This window comes from Hetaerina americana, unplaced genomic scaffold (genome assembly GCF_022747635.1).
Source record: "Hetaerina americana unplaced genomic scaffold, ioHetAmer1.1.p SCAF_6, whole genome shotgun sequence".
Classification (NCBI taxonomy): domain Eukaryota; kingdom Metazoa; phylum Arthropoda; class Insecta; order Odonata; family Calopterygidae; genus Hetaerina; species Hetaerina americana.
In genome coordinates this window covers 88,697,764-88,716,967 of record NW_027287205.1, presented here as the reverse complement: position 1 = coordinate 88,716,967, position 19,204 = coordinate 88,697,764, and the positions used below count along the sequence as shown (strand labels likewise).

Sequence of the window (19,204 nt, the reverse complement as noted above, 5' to 3'; positions counted from 1 at the left end):
ATGCACTCATTTCAAGAACACACACACATACACAAATGTCATATTAATTCCCCATGCGATAAAATTCATCGTCAGTGAAAACTTCTCGTCGCATTTGGAGAGTTAAATTTCTTTGTCGAATCTAAAAATATCTTATCTGTCTTTAAGAGTTTCTATTTGTAGGAGACGAAAATGTATCGAAATGTAGGCAATCAATATAGGCATTATCTAGCATTATAATTATTACAGGTGGTCTAAGTTTTGAGGTGGGTCAGCCCAAAGTACAATAAACTGTTCCTTGATACCGACAATTCTCGACCTCCCTTCATTCTGCCCAACATGCATATCCTTTTTCTGTTCCTTCCTCGCCCGCTTGGCGTGCATAATTCATGATAAGCATTTCGGTGCTAATCGTAATTCGCCAATATCGTCCGTACGAAGTCTCGGAAATATAATCCGTAGTGTCGTTATAGCGTAAGGGGAATGTATCGGCCATATCGTAAATCAACTACAGAGTCCATAGAAAATGTCGCATAATGAATATATCGACCCAATCGTTAATCGATTTTCTTGTTCCTTGGAATGAATTATATATTGGTCCTTTGGAATATCGAATGTGCCCATAGTATCTCGGCTATACCATGCATAGGTTTTTGTATCGTCATTATCATTCAAATTGCCCTTCGATGATGTGGTAATAATATCGTATATGATAGCTGCCATCCCAAAGTAAATGTCGATTTGTCGAGGGTATTGAACTGTCATATCGAAATATAGATACGTGATTGGCGTAAAAGTCGACCTACCCATTGGACTCCTTTACGATTAGACTCGGGAGTTGAATCGAAGGCAAGTCAAATCTTTATGTGCTTATATTCTATCCATATCGAACCAGTTTGTGTGAAAAATATATCGAAATTGTGTCGAAAAATAGCACAGTTCTACTCTGAATACATGCTAACGTGATCTTCTAACATCGATAAAATGATCGAGCGTTGTACGCTCAATGGCTCTCCACTCTCCTGGGTTTGCCAGCACGACGGGGATTGGTTTGGAGCAGTCCTTCAATCCACGATCCCGTTCCATTCTGCATGTCTTTTCATTCCCCTCCCCCCGTTGTGACTCCTTGCACTGGTATCCTCCATCATCTCGGGACATGCAGCTCCAGCAATATTGTTTAATGTGCGATGGCAGCATATGTTTTCTCTTCATTAAGGATTATGTATGCAACATTTATTTTACATGTGGATTTGCATAATGATTTGGTGCTTTCCCGGTGCATCTGGCTGATGAAGTTTTCTCGGGTCTTCCACCGGGCTAGGGGTTCCATGTTGACCGACGTATCAAAGCTCGACTCGTGCATCGTCCTCAGGGATAATGAGTCTCGGTTGAAGACCCGAGAAAACTTCATCAATTAAAAATTACCAGAAATATACATATTTGGAGTAATTTAGTGCCTCATCTACCCTGAGGATGATGCACGAGTCGAGCACCGAAACGTCGGCCAATATGGAACCCCTGACCCGGTGGCAGACCCGACAAAACTTCATTAAACAATTATCATTTATTTCTAGGGTAAATCTTCGAATTACATCCGCTGGTATAAATTTCAAATTTGTATTATTATGTTTGGTGCACGTTATGTTTGGGATTGAATAATTTTAAATGGAATTTACTTGAAATTCTCTGTGTTGGCAATCGCACGGGTTCGCGAGTTAATAGTCCAAACAGTCCACTCCAAACATTGCTTCTCACAAATGTCATCTTTGCGCCTGCATTGAAGTATGTAGTTTTCGGCGAGTGACGTTTCCTCGTTTTGAGAAGACCTTTTTGCCATTTCTATCCTCTTCATAATCTCCCTCTCGCATCTAATGTCGATAATGATTCCGAGGCAGCAGAATTCATTGATTTCATCTTTTCCCCTTATTTTCCTTGCGAAAATATTCCTTTTTTTTTTATTCCAAGAGGAGCGTATGTAACGCGAGTTGTAAAAACGAGCGCAGCCGATTCCGCTTTAAAGCTCTTCAAGTGCTCAAAAAAAGAAATGGTACTTAAAATCCGTCTGCATTGTAAGGGCGGCGGCCCACCTCACTGGACTGGACGCAATCCAATAAGCGATGGGTCGTCGTCCGCTTCTCGAGCGCCCCGAACAGAGAGCGAGCGGGTCGCTGCTCGCAATTGAATCCCCACAAGACAGGCTGGAGACGGAGGCACTCCGAGTCTTTCGCGAGGATATATGGAAACGTCTTAAGAATTTGACGGCGAAGTCACCCAAAGCGAAAATGAAGAACAGATTTCAGCCACATCATGCCGGGCAAGCCGCCAAGATGGAGAACAGGAGGGGGTGCTGGGTCCCAAGCTGTTTATCTAATGTACGGCTATTTCCAATGCGTATAATTTTATAATCGACAAGTTCCAATTGCCAGTGAGTGTTGCTTCCTACCCTCGTGATCACGAAATGTGCCAGGGAAAAAGGTTCCTCCTTTATCACAATAATCGTCCTGTCCGACAAGCAACTCCTCTCACTTGGCTCCTCGCCTGGCAACGTAATGAGAATCTACGTATTATTATTATACCCTCTCTATGTCCGCTCCGATGACTTGTATTTATTGTTCAAGTTGTGCATGTTTGATTTCTGTGGTTCCGGTGACTCCCAATATCCTGTAATAATAATTTGAAACTTTCCGTTCGGTAATTCGACGTTTATTTACGAAACAGCTGGATTTGCTCTAAGTAAAGAGAAATCTATTCAGTCTTGCATATGGGCAATTGAGATTCCAAAACTACCAGATCCGAAAGACCTAGTCTTTGAGCCAAGAGGATGAGTTTAGTTTGGAGGCATTTGAAATGAGACTCCTAAAGAGGCAAAAATGAGAGAGAATAGGTGGAACAGATAGGGATTGCCATTGGCGACAAGGGTTTAAATGTTTGTATAAAAGAGGTAGACGCGGGGAGTTGTAAGCCAAAGAAAGCAGAAGATGTGTTTGGGGGAGAATCCACAGAGTGGGATAAAGTCGTGGCGGGCACGATAATTCAGATTAATTGACGCCCCGGAATCAGGCGTAGTTTCCCGATTCTGCTAATTTTACTCGTGATGCCAACACAGTGATCCATGCCAAAGTCTAACGCTGAAATGGGGAAAAGCTCCTCTCATTATATCAAAAATTGCCCCGAATTCACTTAGATACGGTTTTTTTATAATGTAGAATGTCAATCAAAGTCTCTCTTCATCTCCGTTTACTTCCTTCCTCCCTTCATTCCTACATATATATTTAAACACGACAACTTAAATATTTTTTTCATAAAAATAGGAAGTCACCTTACTTTTTAAACACACCTCTTATGTGGAATCACGTACTGCGAGAAAGGAAAGCAATCAGTTCTCTCACCTCTTCATGACTATGTTGTGGAGTATTAGAAATTACTTCTCATTTCTTGGGATTCGTCTTGCAATCAAATTTGATTCTGGTTAACTTCTAGGCACCATTATTTCTTTCCCTACTTTGTGTATTTGGACGCGTCAAAATATTCTGTGGTAAATTATTCGCCTCAATTTAACGAATATTTACTCCATGCATTGATGATGTTCCCACATTGACCGTTTCGAGCGCGTCCCAAATGCCTTCATCCCGCCCCCTTTATCTTAAATTTCGCTGCGTTTCTTAGGAAGCGGCAGTTCTTCCGTTCCCGTTCGATCTAAATGTTAAATAAGTGGACTCCCGATCAGAAGTAGGATTTGGATTGCTCTGGAGAGATAAAGCGCTGCTATACTCTTTTGAACCACACTTAGGGGTTAAGGCGGCAGAAGAGACTCCTAAGTCTCAATCTAGCCCCAAAATAATGACGATTATCTATCTAACCTCAATGCCACACATAAACACCCTTTTAACACCTGACGGATGTAACTTTAATCACTCGTCATTTCCACGTAATATCTACCTCCCTCCATGTTAATACAACAAAGTTATCAGTTGGAACGTATGGTAGTAAAAGATATTCACCGTTGCCAATTTCTGTTGCCCTGCATTTGCCGCTACCGTCGTCCTTCAATGATTTCCAGAACGCTCTCGGTTCCGTCTTAAAGAACAGCCTTAGAACATGAACGACCAATTATTCCGCAGCATCTCTCCCCCCGCCCCCCCACATCGTCTTGGGTTCTTGCCGAAGCAAGCGTGTTTAGAGAGAGGCAGTGGCCCACACGTACTCTACCGCCGGCCTTTTGAACTCCGCGTTTGACCTCAGGAAGGCAATGAGAGGGACGGATTGATGTACGAATCAAGTTAGCCATTGCTGGAGTGGCTTGCAGGTTCAGTGGAGTGGTGTGGGATGAACGTGGATCATTGCATGCAACTGCTATTTCCTATTACATGGACATCAACTTGTGTGCCCGACATTATTTCCTTCTTCAGTCATTCATTCCTCTTGCATCTACCACTTAAAGCACTCGGCAATAATTACAATCTCTTGGCTGTTTGATCACCCTTTAAAATCTACTGAAAACTATTAAAAACAATTCATCAGACTTATTGGTATTCCGGGGATCGAGATGGTGCGGGGGCTAACGTACTGGCTTCCCACCGTGAGGGCCCGGGTTCAAATCCCGATAATGTTGAATATTATTCATTGGTACCTCGATCCCTACTTGAGGTGCTTTGTGGAGGGCACTTTGAGTGAGTACGCCGTCCGTCGGACGGGACGTTAAGCTGCGGAGCCCTTGTCGCCTTTCGTAAAGAGTAGGCTAATGCCGACGTCTGGTTTCTCTCCACCCTTCATCCTTTCCTGTCCATCCCTAATGGCGCAAATCATCTTAGCTGTCGGTCGCCTCCCCTAAATACTACTACCACTTATTGGTATTCACAGGATACATTGTTTAAAATTTCATTAATATGATTATGTTTTTCTTTTAATGATCAAATTTTTCTTCTTAGAAGACAAAAAATGTGTGCATTTTTCACAACTAGTCACAGTGACTATTTCTTAGAGAAAAAACCTCAAATATTAATGCCTTACTCATTTAATAAATTGTATAGTTACAGGTTGTAATTTGAGACATTCTATGATCATTAAATCACTGAAGCTTTGTACATTATTTTACAAATAACCCATTTCACCAATGAGGTGACATAATCGGTTGGCAAATGGATCAAATACAGAGTATATGTATGCACGTATATATCCCTTGAGGGGTGAAAGAGGGGATGATGTAAGTCAGGCATGATGGAAGAACGCCTGCGTTGGTGTATGGACGACGGTGAGGTTGGAAGTGGGGGGAAGGAAAGGGTTTTCAGTGGGAGGGTGTACACTTAAGTGTAATTCACGGCAGAAGAGGGGTTTGGGAGTGTTTTCTACACACAACCGATGGTCAGGGAGGGTCGCTAGCCAAGGATAGTGTGACCTCAATAAAGGAGTAGTAAATGAAGACCTTTTTTTTAATATCCATACTAAAAAGAAAGACTTGTACTTTTCCACAGATTTTATTATATGGTACAATGCTTTTCACCGACTTGCGGCATCATCAGGTACTTTTTTTTAAACAGTCTTTTTTATCTCTAGTTGTTTTAGTGAGTTAATTAGGCATCCCTTTTTCTCAAAGGGAAGGCCTTTTGGCACTAAGTGCGCTCACATTCCAGCAAGCGCTCTGCAAATTGGGACTGATCGGTTCGTTCTTGTGGGACGTCTCTATTAATGCCCTCCTGCCCATGCTTTCAATAATCTCCACATTTGCACAATGTATCTCACGCTGAAATCCGGCATACAGTTTTTAACATACCTAATTTTCCCTTTTCCTCAATTAATTCAAAATTACTTCGAGGGACAGAAACAATTTATGCACATTATTTAATAAAATTAAGGGGCAACTTGAAAAAACCCTATATATACCCTTGTGCGTGCATATATATATATATATATATATATATATATATATATATATATATATATATATATATATATATATATATATATATGCACGCACACACAATCTGTATTGGAAACACCATCTACCTCCTGATGTCGTCTTAGCGATGAAAGCAGTTGCCCACAAATAAAATAAGCCCAGTGAAAGTCAAAAGTGTTTGTGTTTTAATACATCATTTAACTGAGCAAAAGTGGTATGGGAAACTTCCATTGGTGCTAGCACAAGAAGAATTGCTAACATGAGCGTTTTATTGCAATTGGAGGAAATATATCTTATGCATGAAAGCTTCACCTTCTATGATCAATAATAATAAAAATAATTCTCTTCAGTTCATCTCTTATGCTCATTTGGCTAAGTTGAAGATGGAAGGGAATTGAATCACTGAATGGATACAGGAGAGGAAATTAAATTGTTTCCGGCATGTTAATGGAAGGGGCAATGGGGCATATGAAAGTGGCCAAAGGCTCTCTCGCTATGATTAAAACTAGGAGCGTCAGATGAAACAGAAGAAAGAGCTCGAATATGAACCAAGTGTGCTGGGACAGGACAGCGAGGAGGAAATAGCTAGAGAGGGAGTAACTTTTAATTTGTAAAATAAAACAAAGCTTTTCTTACCAGCACCAATTCCAAAATCGTTTAAGATTCGAAGGGTTATTATTATTGAGGGTTATCTAATGAGAAGAAAAGACTCGTAAAAATTTTGATATGGAGCGTAGCTATGTACGGCGCGGAAACGTGGTCATTGAAGCAGGAGGATAGACGTAGATTGGAGGCTTTTGAAATGTGGGTGTGAAGGAGAATGGAGAAGGTGAAATGGACAGAGAAGAAAACAAATGAGGAAGTACTTGGTATGGTGGGCGAAGAGAGGGGTTTGTTGGGAGCAATCCTATGGAGGCAGGAAAAGTGGATGAAGGGGGTGTTGACCGGCAGTGGGATGTTGAAGACTGTGATAGAGGGTAGAATGTTAGGCAAACGAGAAAGGGAAGTAACAGGATAGGGATGTTGGACGGGATGAAGGGAGGAAGAAAGTACTCAGAGATGAAGAGGGACCTGGTATAGAGTATGATGATGGATTTTGTACTTTGTTAGGAAGCACAAAATATTAATTTGGTAGTTGTCCATCCAAAAACCTACCTTAACTGCTAGATTACTTAATAGTAATCTAATGAGATCAGTTTTGGAGAGATACAGACTACCCACAGCTAAAATCAATTCTAATTCTAACCCAACTAGACATTCTGATCCCTATGCCGCAATAAAAACGTTTTTAATTCATCTCCCTCTCTTTTAAACACTTTCTCCCATCATTCCAGCCAATTTGTCCATTATCCACCACTCTCCTCAGCCTGACTTACATTCTCCCTTATCTGTACATCAGTCTTCAACACTCCACCACCAATCAAAATGTTGTACATCCAATTTTCTTGCTTCCTTTTGACTTATTCTAGTTATCAGCTCCTCCCACACGATATTTAGTGATCTTCATTTGCTTATAATGGTAAATACGATTTATTGTTCAATGACAATGTAGTCCCCTTTGCGCAAATTTACATTACATTATTTTGATAATAACAGTTCAGGCGGATATAGTTGTAACAGTAACGAATTCAACACAAAAGTTTCCAAGGTTAAAGGAGTTTATGAAGGACATGAGTTATTAGTGTTTCCCTGCATACACTTGGCACACCACAAACCACTTCATAATTTACCTTCCAAAAACTTCACTGTACCTTAATCAGTACGCTTAGCTTATGAATTCAAATGCATAGCACAAACTCTTTCATTTATTTAGAACTAGAAGGTGCACATCATTAGATTTAATGTTTTTATGTAATATGAGAAACTATGGAAGAGCCTTCACCTATTATTTTGTCCTAGTTCAGACTGTGACATTTACCTGCATTGATTTTATATCTACTCCTCTCTATTATATGAAAATAGTTAACTGTTGACACATTGCCTCAGTTGATTACTTCCTGAGGGGCCACGGCTTACTGATCACCATTAATTGTAACGTACGGGAAACATTACAGATTAAGGCCAAGGTTGAACTATGAGACAGGTAGTTCAAGTTCACGAGCATAATCGCAAACAAACATCTTAATGCAGCCTGAAATGATTCACGAAAAGATAAACGTGACCTGAATATAATTGGAATCATTCCTGATTGAAAGTAGGATGGGAGCTAAAAAACCACAGGGATTTGTGGTTGATCAAGCTTTAGTACCGTATACTTAACACTTTGAAGCTTAACTCAGTGGAATTGTTTGATTTCCATATTAACCATTCAAGTCTTTGGAAAATTGCATACTCATTTAATTTAGCAAAGTGGTTCGAGGAGGATTGTAATCAATACTGAATGCTTTTAGAATGTACATTAATAATGTTTGGTAATAATGTATGCAAGCTGGTAAGAGATGAGAATCAACAATAAGTAAATTAAAGTAATTAGAGTGTTTATTCACCGGCCTCAGATGCGGTGGGGTAACATCCTTGCCTGCTGAAATCAGGGTCCCAGGTTTGATTCCCACCTCAGTGGTTTTCCTCTGCCAAGGTCTAGGTATTTCTAACTGTCTTTAATGTTATATATTTCTAAAAAATCTTACGGAAAGGTAAATAAATAAGGATGTTTTAGCGTTAGTAATAAATATAAAAAATGAAATAAGAGGGCTCAGATAAATATTGAAGATAGGTGGCATAAACTAGACCAGGTAAATCAGTTCACAAATTTGAATGTTTCTGATAAATATGGGCAAAATAGTAATGATATTAAAAGAAGAACTGTATTACATAAAGAAGCTTATACAAGGGAGTTGATTGCACAGAACCAAGCGAAAGTGTACCGGAATTTGAGGGAAAATGTTGATGTGAACTGTATTTTTTGTATGACTTGGAAACTTGGGTCTTTGAGGCAAAAAGAGAAACATTGATGAACAGCTTTGGAGATGGATGTGAATGGAGGAGAATAAAACAAGCGGAGAGAAAATAAAACAAGTGCAGAGGTGATGGTGTTGTAAATGGGCAAGGGAGACAGGGCTGCTGTTTGGGATAAATTGGAATGGAGCTGAGAAATTGGAGGCAGAAGATTATGTTTGGTGGCAGTAGAACGTTGAAGAGGACTGATTAATGCAAACTAACGGGAGAATTTAATGAGTGGTTTTCATTTAGTGACATGCTGTGGAGGTGGGTGGACTCGGATGTGTAGAAATGTTGAATCAAGGGGTCCACCAAATACTCACCGTGACTACTAGGTAACCGTTAATTGTGATAATGAGATATTAATTAATTGAATATATTAAGCCAAAAAATCCAAACAATATTAGATTTTTGCCAAATTTCTACTAGCAACACTGATGCTTTAGCAATGGCTTTTTACAAGGGGAGGAACAAAATAAGAAGTCATGAAGATGAAAAGTGATGATCATAAACTTAATCTTACGACTGCATTTGAGTGACAATCCAGGGCTGAACTTGCTGATAAATGTCAAGGGAATAATAAGGAAATAGTTCTGTAAATATTTATCAATGCTATGGATACAAAGGAATCATAAATGAAAAATTTGATTACAATGAAAATAAACTAATTATTCAGATATTTCTCTAATTAACAAAATGGTAAAAATATTCAATTGCATATTTTAGTTAAGTATACATGGTTTGCACACCGACTTAAAGTGAATGATGGTTTTTACATACATGTCTATGACACTTAAGACACAAGCACTTAAGTAGTTAATATGAAAGAGAAAATAAGATACACATTCTCACTTGCAGAAAGATGGTTTGTTTCTAGTAGAAAACACATGATAAGGTTCAAGGATGATAAAACAAAATCAATCAAAATATATCTCTGTACAGCAGTAACATCTTCAAACTAACACATTAATGCCGAAGAACTTGCTTCTAAACTTTCTTCTAACATAGCAATTTCCGCTCGCATCACAAGAAGATTGGTAGGATAAAAATATACGCGTGTATGGACTTTATGAAATGCAGAACTTTTAAAACCTCGATTGCAAGAAAACGCAAGTTGCTTTCAACTTTTCTTGAACACTACAGAAGAGTCAAACGCAAAGTATCACACTTGCATGTTTAAGGCTACCTTTAAGACCCAACCTTCCTTCAGCTAAGGCAACATTCCACTGATATCGATTTGGCACAATCAAAAGGACGAGCTCTTAAAGTTAGTCGTTTTGTACATTTTCATTAGAAAAAATAACGGCCTTCAAAAAAAGAAGACTCTAATGAAGGTGCCAATACTGGGTTTGGATCACGCAAAATGTGTTGCATTGCCAGCTAAACATTCAATCATCCAGACCCGTAGTTTTCAGGCACTGCACCGCACAATACACCCTGGTACAACACACGCAACTCCCCTCAATGCCTCCACCCACTCGCCAACTACGAAGCATCCTCATCACTGCTGGAATTGCCCTCCTCGACCCTGGCCGAGGCCCCCGTTTCTCGGGCCACCCCTGAGACGGAGGCAGCGAAATTCACCTGCGACTCAAGGGCCTCCTTATCCTGGCTGCCCGGGGCACCGGCTGGAGGCTCGGTCGTCGAGGTGGTCGCCGTGACCGCGTTCACTTTCTCATTGGAGCTCTCTTGCCCCCTCTGCTGCTGTCTCTTGGGATCGCCGTAGATGAGACTATTGACGCTGGGCGAGCTGCTGCTTTCCCTGTGTGCGCTCGAGTCATCCTGCTCGTCCAGGAATCTGTCCATGTAATCGGTCACGCCCGGGTGGAACGTGTACTTCTTCTTCTCGAGTCTGGCTTTCTGGGCGAATATGTCGTGCCTCTCAGTTTTCTTCCAGAGGTAATAGAACTGGACCAGCTCACCGACCGACCTTGTGCGCACCTTGTTCTGGTGGATTAGGTGGAAGTTCTTCCCATAGGTGCGCAACCCATTTTCAAAATTTCGGCACTCCTCCTCGGACCATAGGCTCATGGTGTTGGTGGGAGGGACCACGTTCATCCTCTGCCTGCGGAGGGCCTCCTCGAAATTGTACCCACACTGCAGCAGCAGGTACAGGGCTTGCTCATCATCCCTGATGGGCACGCCAGTCGGAATGTACGGTATCCCCTGGGAGTTGTTCACCCTGTGCTCCTGGGCCTTGGTGAGGAATTTTTCAAACTCGGCCTCTTTGAAAGACTTGGGGTCCCACAGCAGCTTGTCTTCGTTCTCGTATGGCAGGGCATCCCCGTACTTGCAGAGTCCCTCGGGGATGTGGGCCTGGTAGTCACTGCCCACCATGATGGTCTTCCTCCACTCATCATCCTCGTCTGGGTTATAATAGTAACTGTCATCCCGGTCTTCTTCTTCACTTTGATGCCTTCAAAGAGACGAAACATTATTAGATCTCCACATTCATCCAGACCATTACATAAGTTATACACCCCCATTCCTAAACTTCATTTATTTAACTGAGCATGGTTTTGGCAATTAGTTCCATCATCAGTGATGAAACCATAGTCGGCTAATTAATGGAAAAGTGAAACTTTACCTAGTGATTTTAATTTTTGACAATTAACAATGAGTATTGACAAAGCAAACATTTTTAAAGGTTAAGTAATTCTGACTAGAATTACCAAAGTGTCATCATAACCAACATTAGACTGAGTGAAATTCATCTCCTAGTCAGCAAGGCAATTTCTGACTCAGAATACACAAGATTTACTGAATTTTATTTATATAATTCAATTTAGTTTATTGCACCTGCTATTCAGGAGTCCTCTATTTCATTGACCACATTTTTGTGGTACGGCAATTTTACCAAAACATATAAAACAAGCACCTGCATTAGTATAGAATTGCCAAACGAACTAAGATTCTTGTTTGAAGAATAATCAATTCATTCGCTCAAAGACTGATGAAACACAGTTTGACCCCAATGAGCCAACTCTTTCACGCAATCAATTATCTATGGCCTTATCTTTTTAATTCTCGAAAGAGGCTCTCAAATTGTGCAACAATCTGAAATTTTCTGTCTTGCTTGTATAAGGACTATCTTTTGAGTTTTCAGAATTATAGTCAAAAGAGTAAAACTGGGAAATAATTTGAAGTGTGCCTAAAATTACTTTTCTGCCCCAATTTTTGGGTACTCATTTCATTACACTTTAAACATCCTTTTCTTTAGTAATTCAAATGAAGAAAATATAAGTCTACCAGTCTGTAAGACTGTTTATTGATATATGTGATAAAGATGTGGAATATTTTTTATAAATATAGTAAAGGTTTTACTTAAATCAGTAGCTGTTGATTGAAAAGCACTGGGTGATTTGCCATACTCATTTATTGCAATTCTCTATCAGTTCTGACATTTACACATAATTGTCAAAAGAGTAATTTCACTGTACTATTACATATAACAATTTAAAACCCTGAAATCAGGCAAGTGTTATAATAAATGTGGTTAATTTCATGTTTTTCAATTAATCATAAATTTCTTGCCTACCACATGCTGAATGGATTGCAACCTTGCTAATTCGAAGTCATTATTTTAAATTAAGCCAGCTAATTCACATGAAAGGGTAAATCCTATAAAGAGAAGGGAAATTCAATTAGTGCAACACAAACTGACACAAATTACTATTTTTTCCATTCCAATTCGCATCCCTAACTGCAAATATCTGGCTGGCTAACATAATCATGGCCTGGCCCAGAGCACTACCTCACCAACAGTATTTTATGTCAACAAATATAAGTTTCACACTAGATTACCCTTTGTTCATGGGTCAGGATTTGCATTGAAATAAAATAATCAGGCAAATAACAAAAACATACAAATTAGTTTTCAAAACTCATGTTTAAATCATTTACGTGCATGGTACAAAATATGAATTATAAATAAATATAAACTGGTGGGCGAGGAGAGGGGTTTGTTCGGATAAATCATAAGGAGGCAGGAAAAGTGGATGAAGGGCGTATTGATCGGCATTGGGATGCTGAAAACCGTAATAGAGGGGAGAAAGAATGTTAGACAAGCGAGGGAGAGGTAAAAATAAAATAGGGATGTTGGATGGGATGAAGGGAAAAGGAAGAACTCAGAGATGAAGAGGGGCTTGATGGAAAGTAGGTTTGCTGGATTCTGTTTTATAAGTGGAAACAAAATATTTATTTGGTAGTTGTGTCCATCCAAAACCTACCTTAACTGGTAGATTACTTAATAATAATATTAATAAACCAAGAAGGAATACAATAATTATAACACAATAACTGTTTTTTATGGAATGTCAAATGCTGACATGTTGTTTAGTGAGAACATTTTTCAATCATGATCAATGTGAACCAAGGGCTGATCACCTCAACATCACATTTAAGGAACACAGAGAGAGAGAGAGAGAGAGAGGGAGATAATTATTGATAGCCTGCCTGATTTTCTGAATGGCAAACAATTTCAGAAAAGCTTGAGTATTGCACACCTATTGCAGGATTTCCATCATGAGGACGAATCATGAATATACAAAAGTGACCGCAGGTGGTAATGCAGAGATTCTTCATCATAAGGCTATGAAAACATGAGAAGTATGAACATGAAAAAACATAGGAATGGTGGGTCTGCTAGGTATAAAAATTTACCATAAGATTAGTGAATGGAATCAGTAAATCCAACATAATAGTATATTTACAAGGATAGCTTTTAAAGGAAGTTGATTGTTCTGCCACTAGTTAAGTGAGATAGGTAAGACACACACAAAAACATTCAGTTATCGCTGAAACCTATTTCCCTGGCCAACCGCGCACTGTTTTCACGAAATTGTATGATGCCATAATTCCCTACCATCGGCCATCCTTGGGATGACCCCTTGGCATTTTACATCTACAGCGAGTGGACTCAAAACTTAAGAGACTGTGTGATCTCAAACGACATTTCAACATAACCACTGAGATTTCTTCAGCCATACATTTGTTATTTCACATGTGAAGCTAACTTATTTTAACTTGCCATAAATTGAAGTATATATGCATGGTGATAATCATTTTTAAACAAGTGGCAACAAAATAATTTCTTGAAGAAATTTTTGTACAAAATATAATGGGGAAAACTTAAAATCTATCACATATACATGGGAATTCAGGACTCACAATTTTGCTGGTTTTCTGCGGGCATTCAACACTCACAGTTTGCAAATTACCGTAAATGTCTGAGAGATGCAATACTAAATATCATAAAATACTCCCAAGTTGAATGAAAGTACCTCTAAAGATAGACATTCTCAGGGTTAAGGTATTACAACCAGCATCATCAACAAATGAAACATTTTTTCTTCAGAGCTTCAGCAAAGACTTAAAAAAATATACTTTACAAAATTTAAGCAATTAAATACAAAAACAACTGATATGTTAACTTATTTAATGTCGTGGATTTCTTCTGTAAAGCATTGAAATATAAAAAATATTTCTCTTATTCTACAATTTTTACATGCCCAGCAAAACTGCTAGATGGAAATGTAACTTGTAGCTATTTTGTTTTATGATTCCAATATTGCACAATGGTGTAGTCCCTCATATTAACAAAAACCTGTTGAATGATGAGGGATTTCATAGTGCTAGAATCACTCAAACCGGTGGGAAAAAAGTTCAATTTATTATTTTGTTGAAAAAAAATTAAAGGAGCTGATTTTGCTTAAGGAATCATAGGAGCAGAGCCTCGGGCGATATTTTGCAGCCACCCCATTCAGTGCAAAATGCCCGTCTTTTAATTAACGTGCATTTGTTGACAAGTGCAATGGGAATGAGAAGAAGCAAGAGTGGGGTGAGGCTCAGGACCTAGCCGTGAGCTGAAGAGAAAAAATTAGAAGAAAGTGTCGTCGAACGACCGACATTCAGTCTAGGGACATACTGCTTATGGCAACAGAAACATGGACCAGTCTTGACCTGGAGCAGATGAATAAATTCACTACGGAGCAGAGAAAAAAATATAACCCCTGGCACCCATTTAATAGTTTAGAACCCCAACAATTCAGTTTTTATGAGAAATGAACGAAAAAGATAAAGCGACTCTGGATTGGGATAGAACTTCAGTCATGATTTCCATTTGTGACAATTTATGTGCCTCATTACAATACGGACAAAAATTAGACATGAATCTAAATAATTGGTCTTTCTTTAGCACAGTTTGAGCGCCTCTGAAAGGCCAACAGATGATTTGAACATCCCCTGTCAGGCATGCAAAGAAACTAAATTGCACTCACACTCTCATACTACATTAACTACACTTGCAATCAACACTTTAGCAATCACTTTTCTCAGCACACTTAAAAGACTAATTGTTCCAGAACTATTGAATTCTTCCTCGCTCCACTTCCTTCCATGCAGAGATCTTATTAATGGATTTTCCCAAACACACAGTGCCACTAAATTTGGCATGAATGAATGATTTTTTGCACCTGCACCTCAGAATTGCCAGATACAACATCCACATTGCGCACTCCTCCATTTCTCACTTTCTTAATCATGGAATGCGGAGCACCCATAATGGTTTCCATGGGCAGAATCACCTGATCACGTCTGCGACAGACTAAGCTGGTCAGTTTTTACAGCCCGCCAAGAGTAAAACCAAAGCCTTGTAGCCCTTGTCCCCAGCTACAAATCTAAAGCAGGTTGCCTCCATCAGTGGGACCACGTTGAGCCAGCATACACTTAGCCCTACCACTGCTAGAAGTTGCTCATATAGCTAGTACTTACACACAGGAGGATGTAACCATGAAGTTATACTTACCACAAAGAGCATTGAACAATGTGTTCAGCATAATTGTCACTAGATCTTACTTAATGCATCTGCCTCTAAATGTGAATAAAACTTTTCAAAATAGGAAGAAACAGGAGCAGTTAAATCTTTTATTGTCTCCTCTTTAGAGAGTGAAACAGAGTTAACTTAAACGATCTTCTATTGCATAATGCAGTGTTACTTTGGGTTTATGCAAATATCATACGCATTATAATCACCTTAACATTAAATTGAAGTCATTGCATGAGTCAATACCTCCATCCCATGATTGTCACAGCTGCTTATTCAATATTTTAGTTCAGCTGCCATAGTTGAAAAAACTCTACTTATAAAACGTAAAGAACGTTATAACAGTAATGCGGACATAGTTAACAAATTCTCTTTACAGAAGTGACATTTTAAGTTGATAGGGGCTGAAATCAAAATATGCAATGAAGTTTTTCGAATAATTTCGATAATTTTGAATAAATTAAATCTCGGATGTAATTATAGGTGATTTAAATGTTTTCCGCATGTAAGCTGTCGTATACTGGCGGAAAATTCATCATCTGGTCAAAACGTTACCATTAAAGGAACTTACTACTAAATAATAATCTACCAATACATTTTTTGGGACAAGCAAATTACTGAAATGACTCCGAATAGCATAAGATTGTTTAATTAAACTTAAATATGTATACTTGTATGCTATTTTATCAATTAATCAAATTATGTTGAAACATAAACATTTCTTACCAATGTTCAATGCATCAAAATTAAGTTTTAGGTAAAAAACAGGGGAGGCTAGCGTGAAAATTAAATAACTCAAAATCGTAAGTTTCATAGAGCATCCCTATCAGCCGTTTAAATAACCTCAATGACATCGTTGTTCAGTAAAAACTATATTTTGTCGAATGCTTTCTAAATTAGGGTTTTGGTGCAATTTAACACTTGATATAGTAATACAATTTAGCGACTGATATAAATGTTCACCGGTTGCAATTACCGTATCAGGAACATTAATTATTACCCTTTATACCCCAATATAATTATATTTCTTGACTGACGTCTAGGTTTTGTTTTTATAGTGAAAAACGCGTTAAAAATCACGTTATTTCGAATGATTTAACTTCCGAATTAAAATTCGGTAACCTTAGTACCGTAAGATAACAGATAGAATGTTGTCATTTGAGCCAACAACATAACGTATCCAGTGCATTATTGTAGCAACGGATCGTCACATAATTACAACTTAAGATATCTAAAATTAAACCTACATGTCTCTCTGGTACACCAGGGATGAAAATAGTTGGTTTCCAAGAAATCCCGTATTCATTTTCTTCAGCTAGGATCACTATACTTTACTTCCACACCCGACACTGATAATAAGATTCCGACATTCAATTGTTTCCCATACGTCGTTTGTCTACTGCATTGCGCTTGGGAGGCAATTCAAAACTCGCTTCGTGTAGGAGTTTTTCTCAAAAATTAAAATCGTCTTTGGAGCTCAGAGTTAATATTTCAATATTTAAAGATGGCTAGATAATAAAGTTAATCATTCACTGACCTCTTTTTATCATTTATGCAGTAAAATTGGGTGAAGTTTAATTTTTCATGAGTATTGAGGTTGTTTCAAGTGAATATTTTTCACATACCAATTAAATGGTTGAAACACATGCTATACGACTCTAGGTATTAGTGATTGCTCTTAGAAAGTGTTCCTATCATATACCAAAGAACATAGTGGGAGTGATTGTGATAGCTTGATAATTTCTATGTATTTGTTCATTTTCTTTAAGTGGAATTAAATTCTGGTTCGCTTTAAGGTTGGCATAAATGAGGATTATACCTCAACCTAAAACCTCCAGTGCAATCGATTTTTAGAATGCATATGACCCGTATATCCTATGTATGCGTTTTGATATAAATTTGATTGCTTTGTGCCTTATATTTCCAAGTTTTTAATAATCCGTGTAGATAAAGGTGATTGAAATCACAGCTGTGATGGCATGCTCTCGTGGTTTTGAAGTTCTGGTTATGCAGAGAAGGGAAGAAAAAAGATGGATTTGTAAAAGATTGTATATACGCCTTTAAAGGCCCGTGATATCATGTATTCCTATCCTATCTCGTGCAGATACCCAGAAGCGCCATGTTTACTGTTTTGTTTCTTGTCGTTTTTTCTTGCTTTTCGGTCTCCGAGATTGGGTTGAAAATAAAAAGTTAATTATTGCCGCAGTATATTTGTGGACGCCATTTTATGTAAGATTCCAATGAAGCACAAATAAGTTTTCATCGCAGATTATTTTTTTTAATTGTAAAAATCCCTCGCATATATTAAGTGGCGTAAATATTGAAAATATAATCTTACATATTATAAAATATCATACTGGATCATATTATTAATATTCGTAAATATATGAGGTAAAAATTACTTTCACGACTAACTTAGTTGTATACAGATTCGAGGAAGTTATTGGCGGGGGTAAAGAGGGAGCTGGTGGCATTAACACGAGTTACCGTGGGATCGAGATGATGCGGTGGATATCGTCGCACTGGCTTCCCACCCAGAGGGACTTCGTTCTTTACTTGACTTTGCTTCGACTTTAGTTCGAATCCCTGCAGCGTCGAATATTTTTCAGTGGCATCTCGATCCCTACTTGAGGTGCTTTGTGGAGGACACTTTGAGTGAGTACGACGTCCGTCGGATGGGACGTTTAACTGTAGACCCCTTGGTGCCTTTCGTTAAGAGTAGGCTAATGTCGACGGCGGGTTTCTCTCCCCCTTTCATCCTTTCCTGTACATCCCAAATGGCGTAAAGGAGCTCAGCTATCGGTTGCCCCCCCTAAATAATAATAATACTACTACTACGAGCTACTGATATGGGAATGTGATAAAGCGCAGGCGCCACTTACTGAGCCTACTTGTCTGAGGTCCTTTCCATCTACTCCCTCCTCTATGCAAAAGCACCTGTACCTGATGTAAATTATCAATTTAATGCCCTTCCCTTTAAACGCGTGAACTCCCCTACCAGCCTTATTTTATGCCATCGAACTTTAATTTTAAATTTCCAATGAAACTGCGGGAGATGCCGCAACAGTAACTTTTAACGGAGTCATCCGCTAATGTGCATTTCAATACAACAATTTCTGAGTGTAAAAACCATTCCCCTAGACTTGGATTCGAACCCAGATCCCTCAATGTCCGGTCGAGTGCTTCAGCCAGTTAAGCTATGGTTCAATTTAGTTTTATTCGGTCTAGTATGTTACACTGCTAGCGTTTACATTGTGCACATTGTCAGCTTACAGATTATGGTTACAGCATATTTTTTTCTTTATAAATATATGTATGCATATACATACACATAAACATAAATATGCACACACACACTTACATAGACATACGCTCATATACAGTGAATAAAACAATTGTGACCATGAACAATACTGTGGAAGGAAATGATGAAGGCAGGGTTCACAAGATATAGAAGGAAATATTTGGATTAGCAGCGGAACATAATATGTGGTTGGAATTATTGATAGCTTTGAAGCACAAGTATTCAGAAAAACAACTTTTTAACTACGGACGAATTGTGTCCGTAA

At 38.7% G+C, this 19,204-nt stretch overlaps 1 protein-coding gene across 1 annotated transcript; it reads right to left on the bottom strand.

Annotated features, from left to right (window-relative positions):
* Window positions 1–9,295: 9,295 nt before the first annotated feature.
* On the bottom strand, window positions 9,296–16,996 carry LOC139695008 (mesoderm induction early response protein 1-like). The gene is made up of 2 exons (XM_071593585.1): window positions 16,883–16,996; window positions 9,296–11,228 (listed from the first exon to the last, which is right to left on the bottom strand). Exons 1-2 carry the CDS (start codon window positions 16,939–16,941, stop codon window positions 10,298–10,300), a joined length of 990 nt encoding a protein of 329 aa, XP_071449686.1. The 5' UTR covers window positions 16,942–16,996; the 3' UTR covers window positions 9,296–10,297.
* Window positions 16,997–19,204: the final 2,208 nt, after the last annotated feature.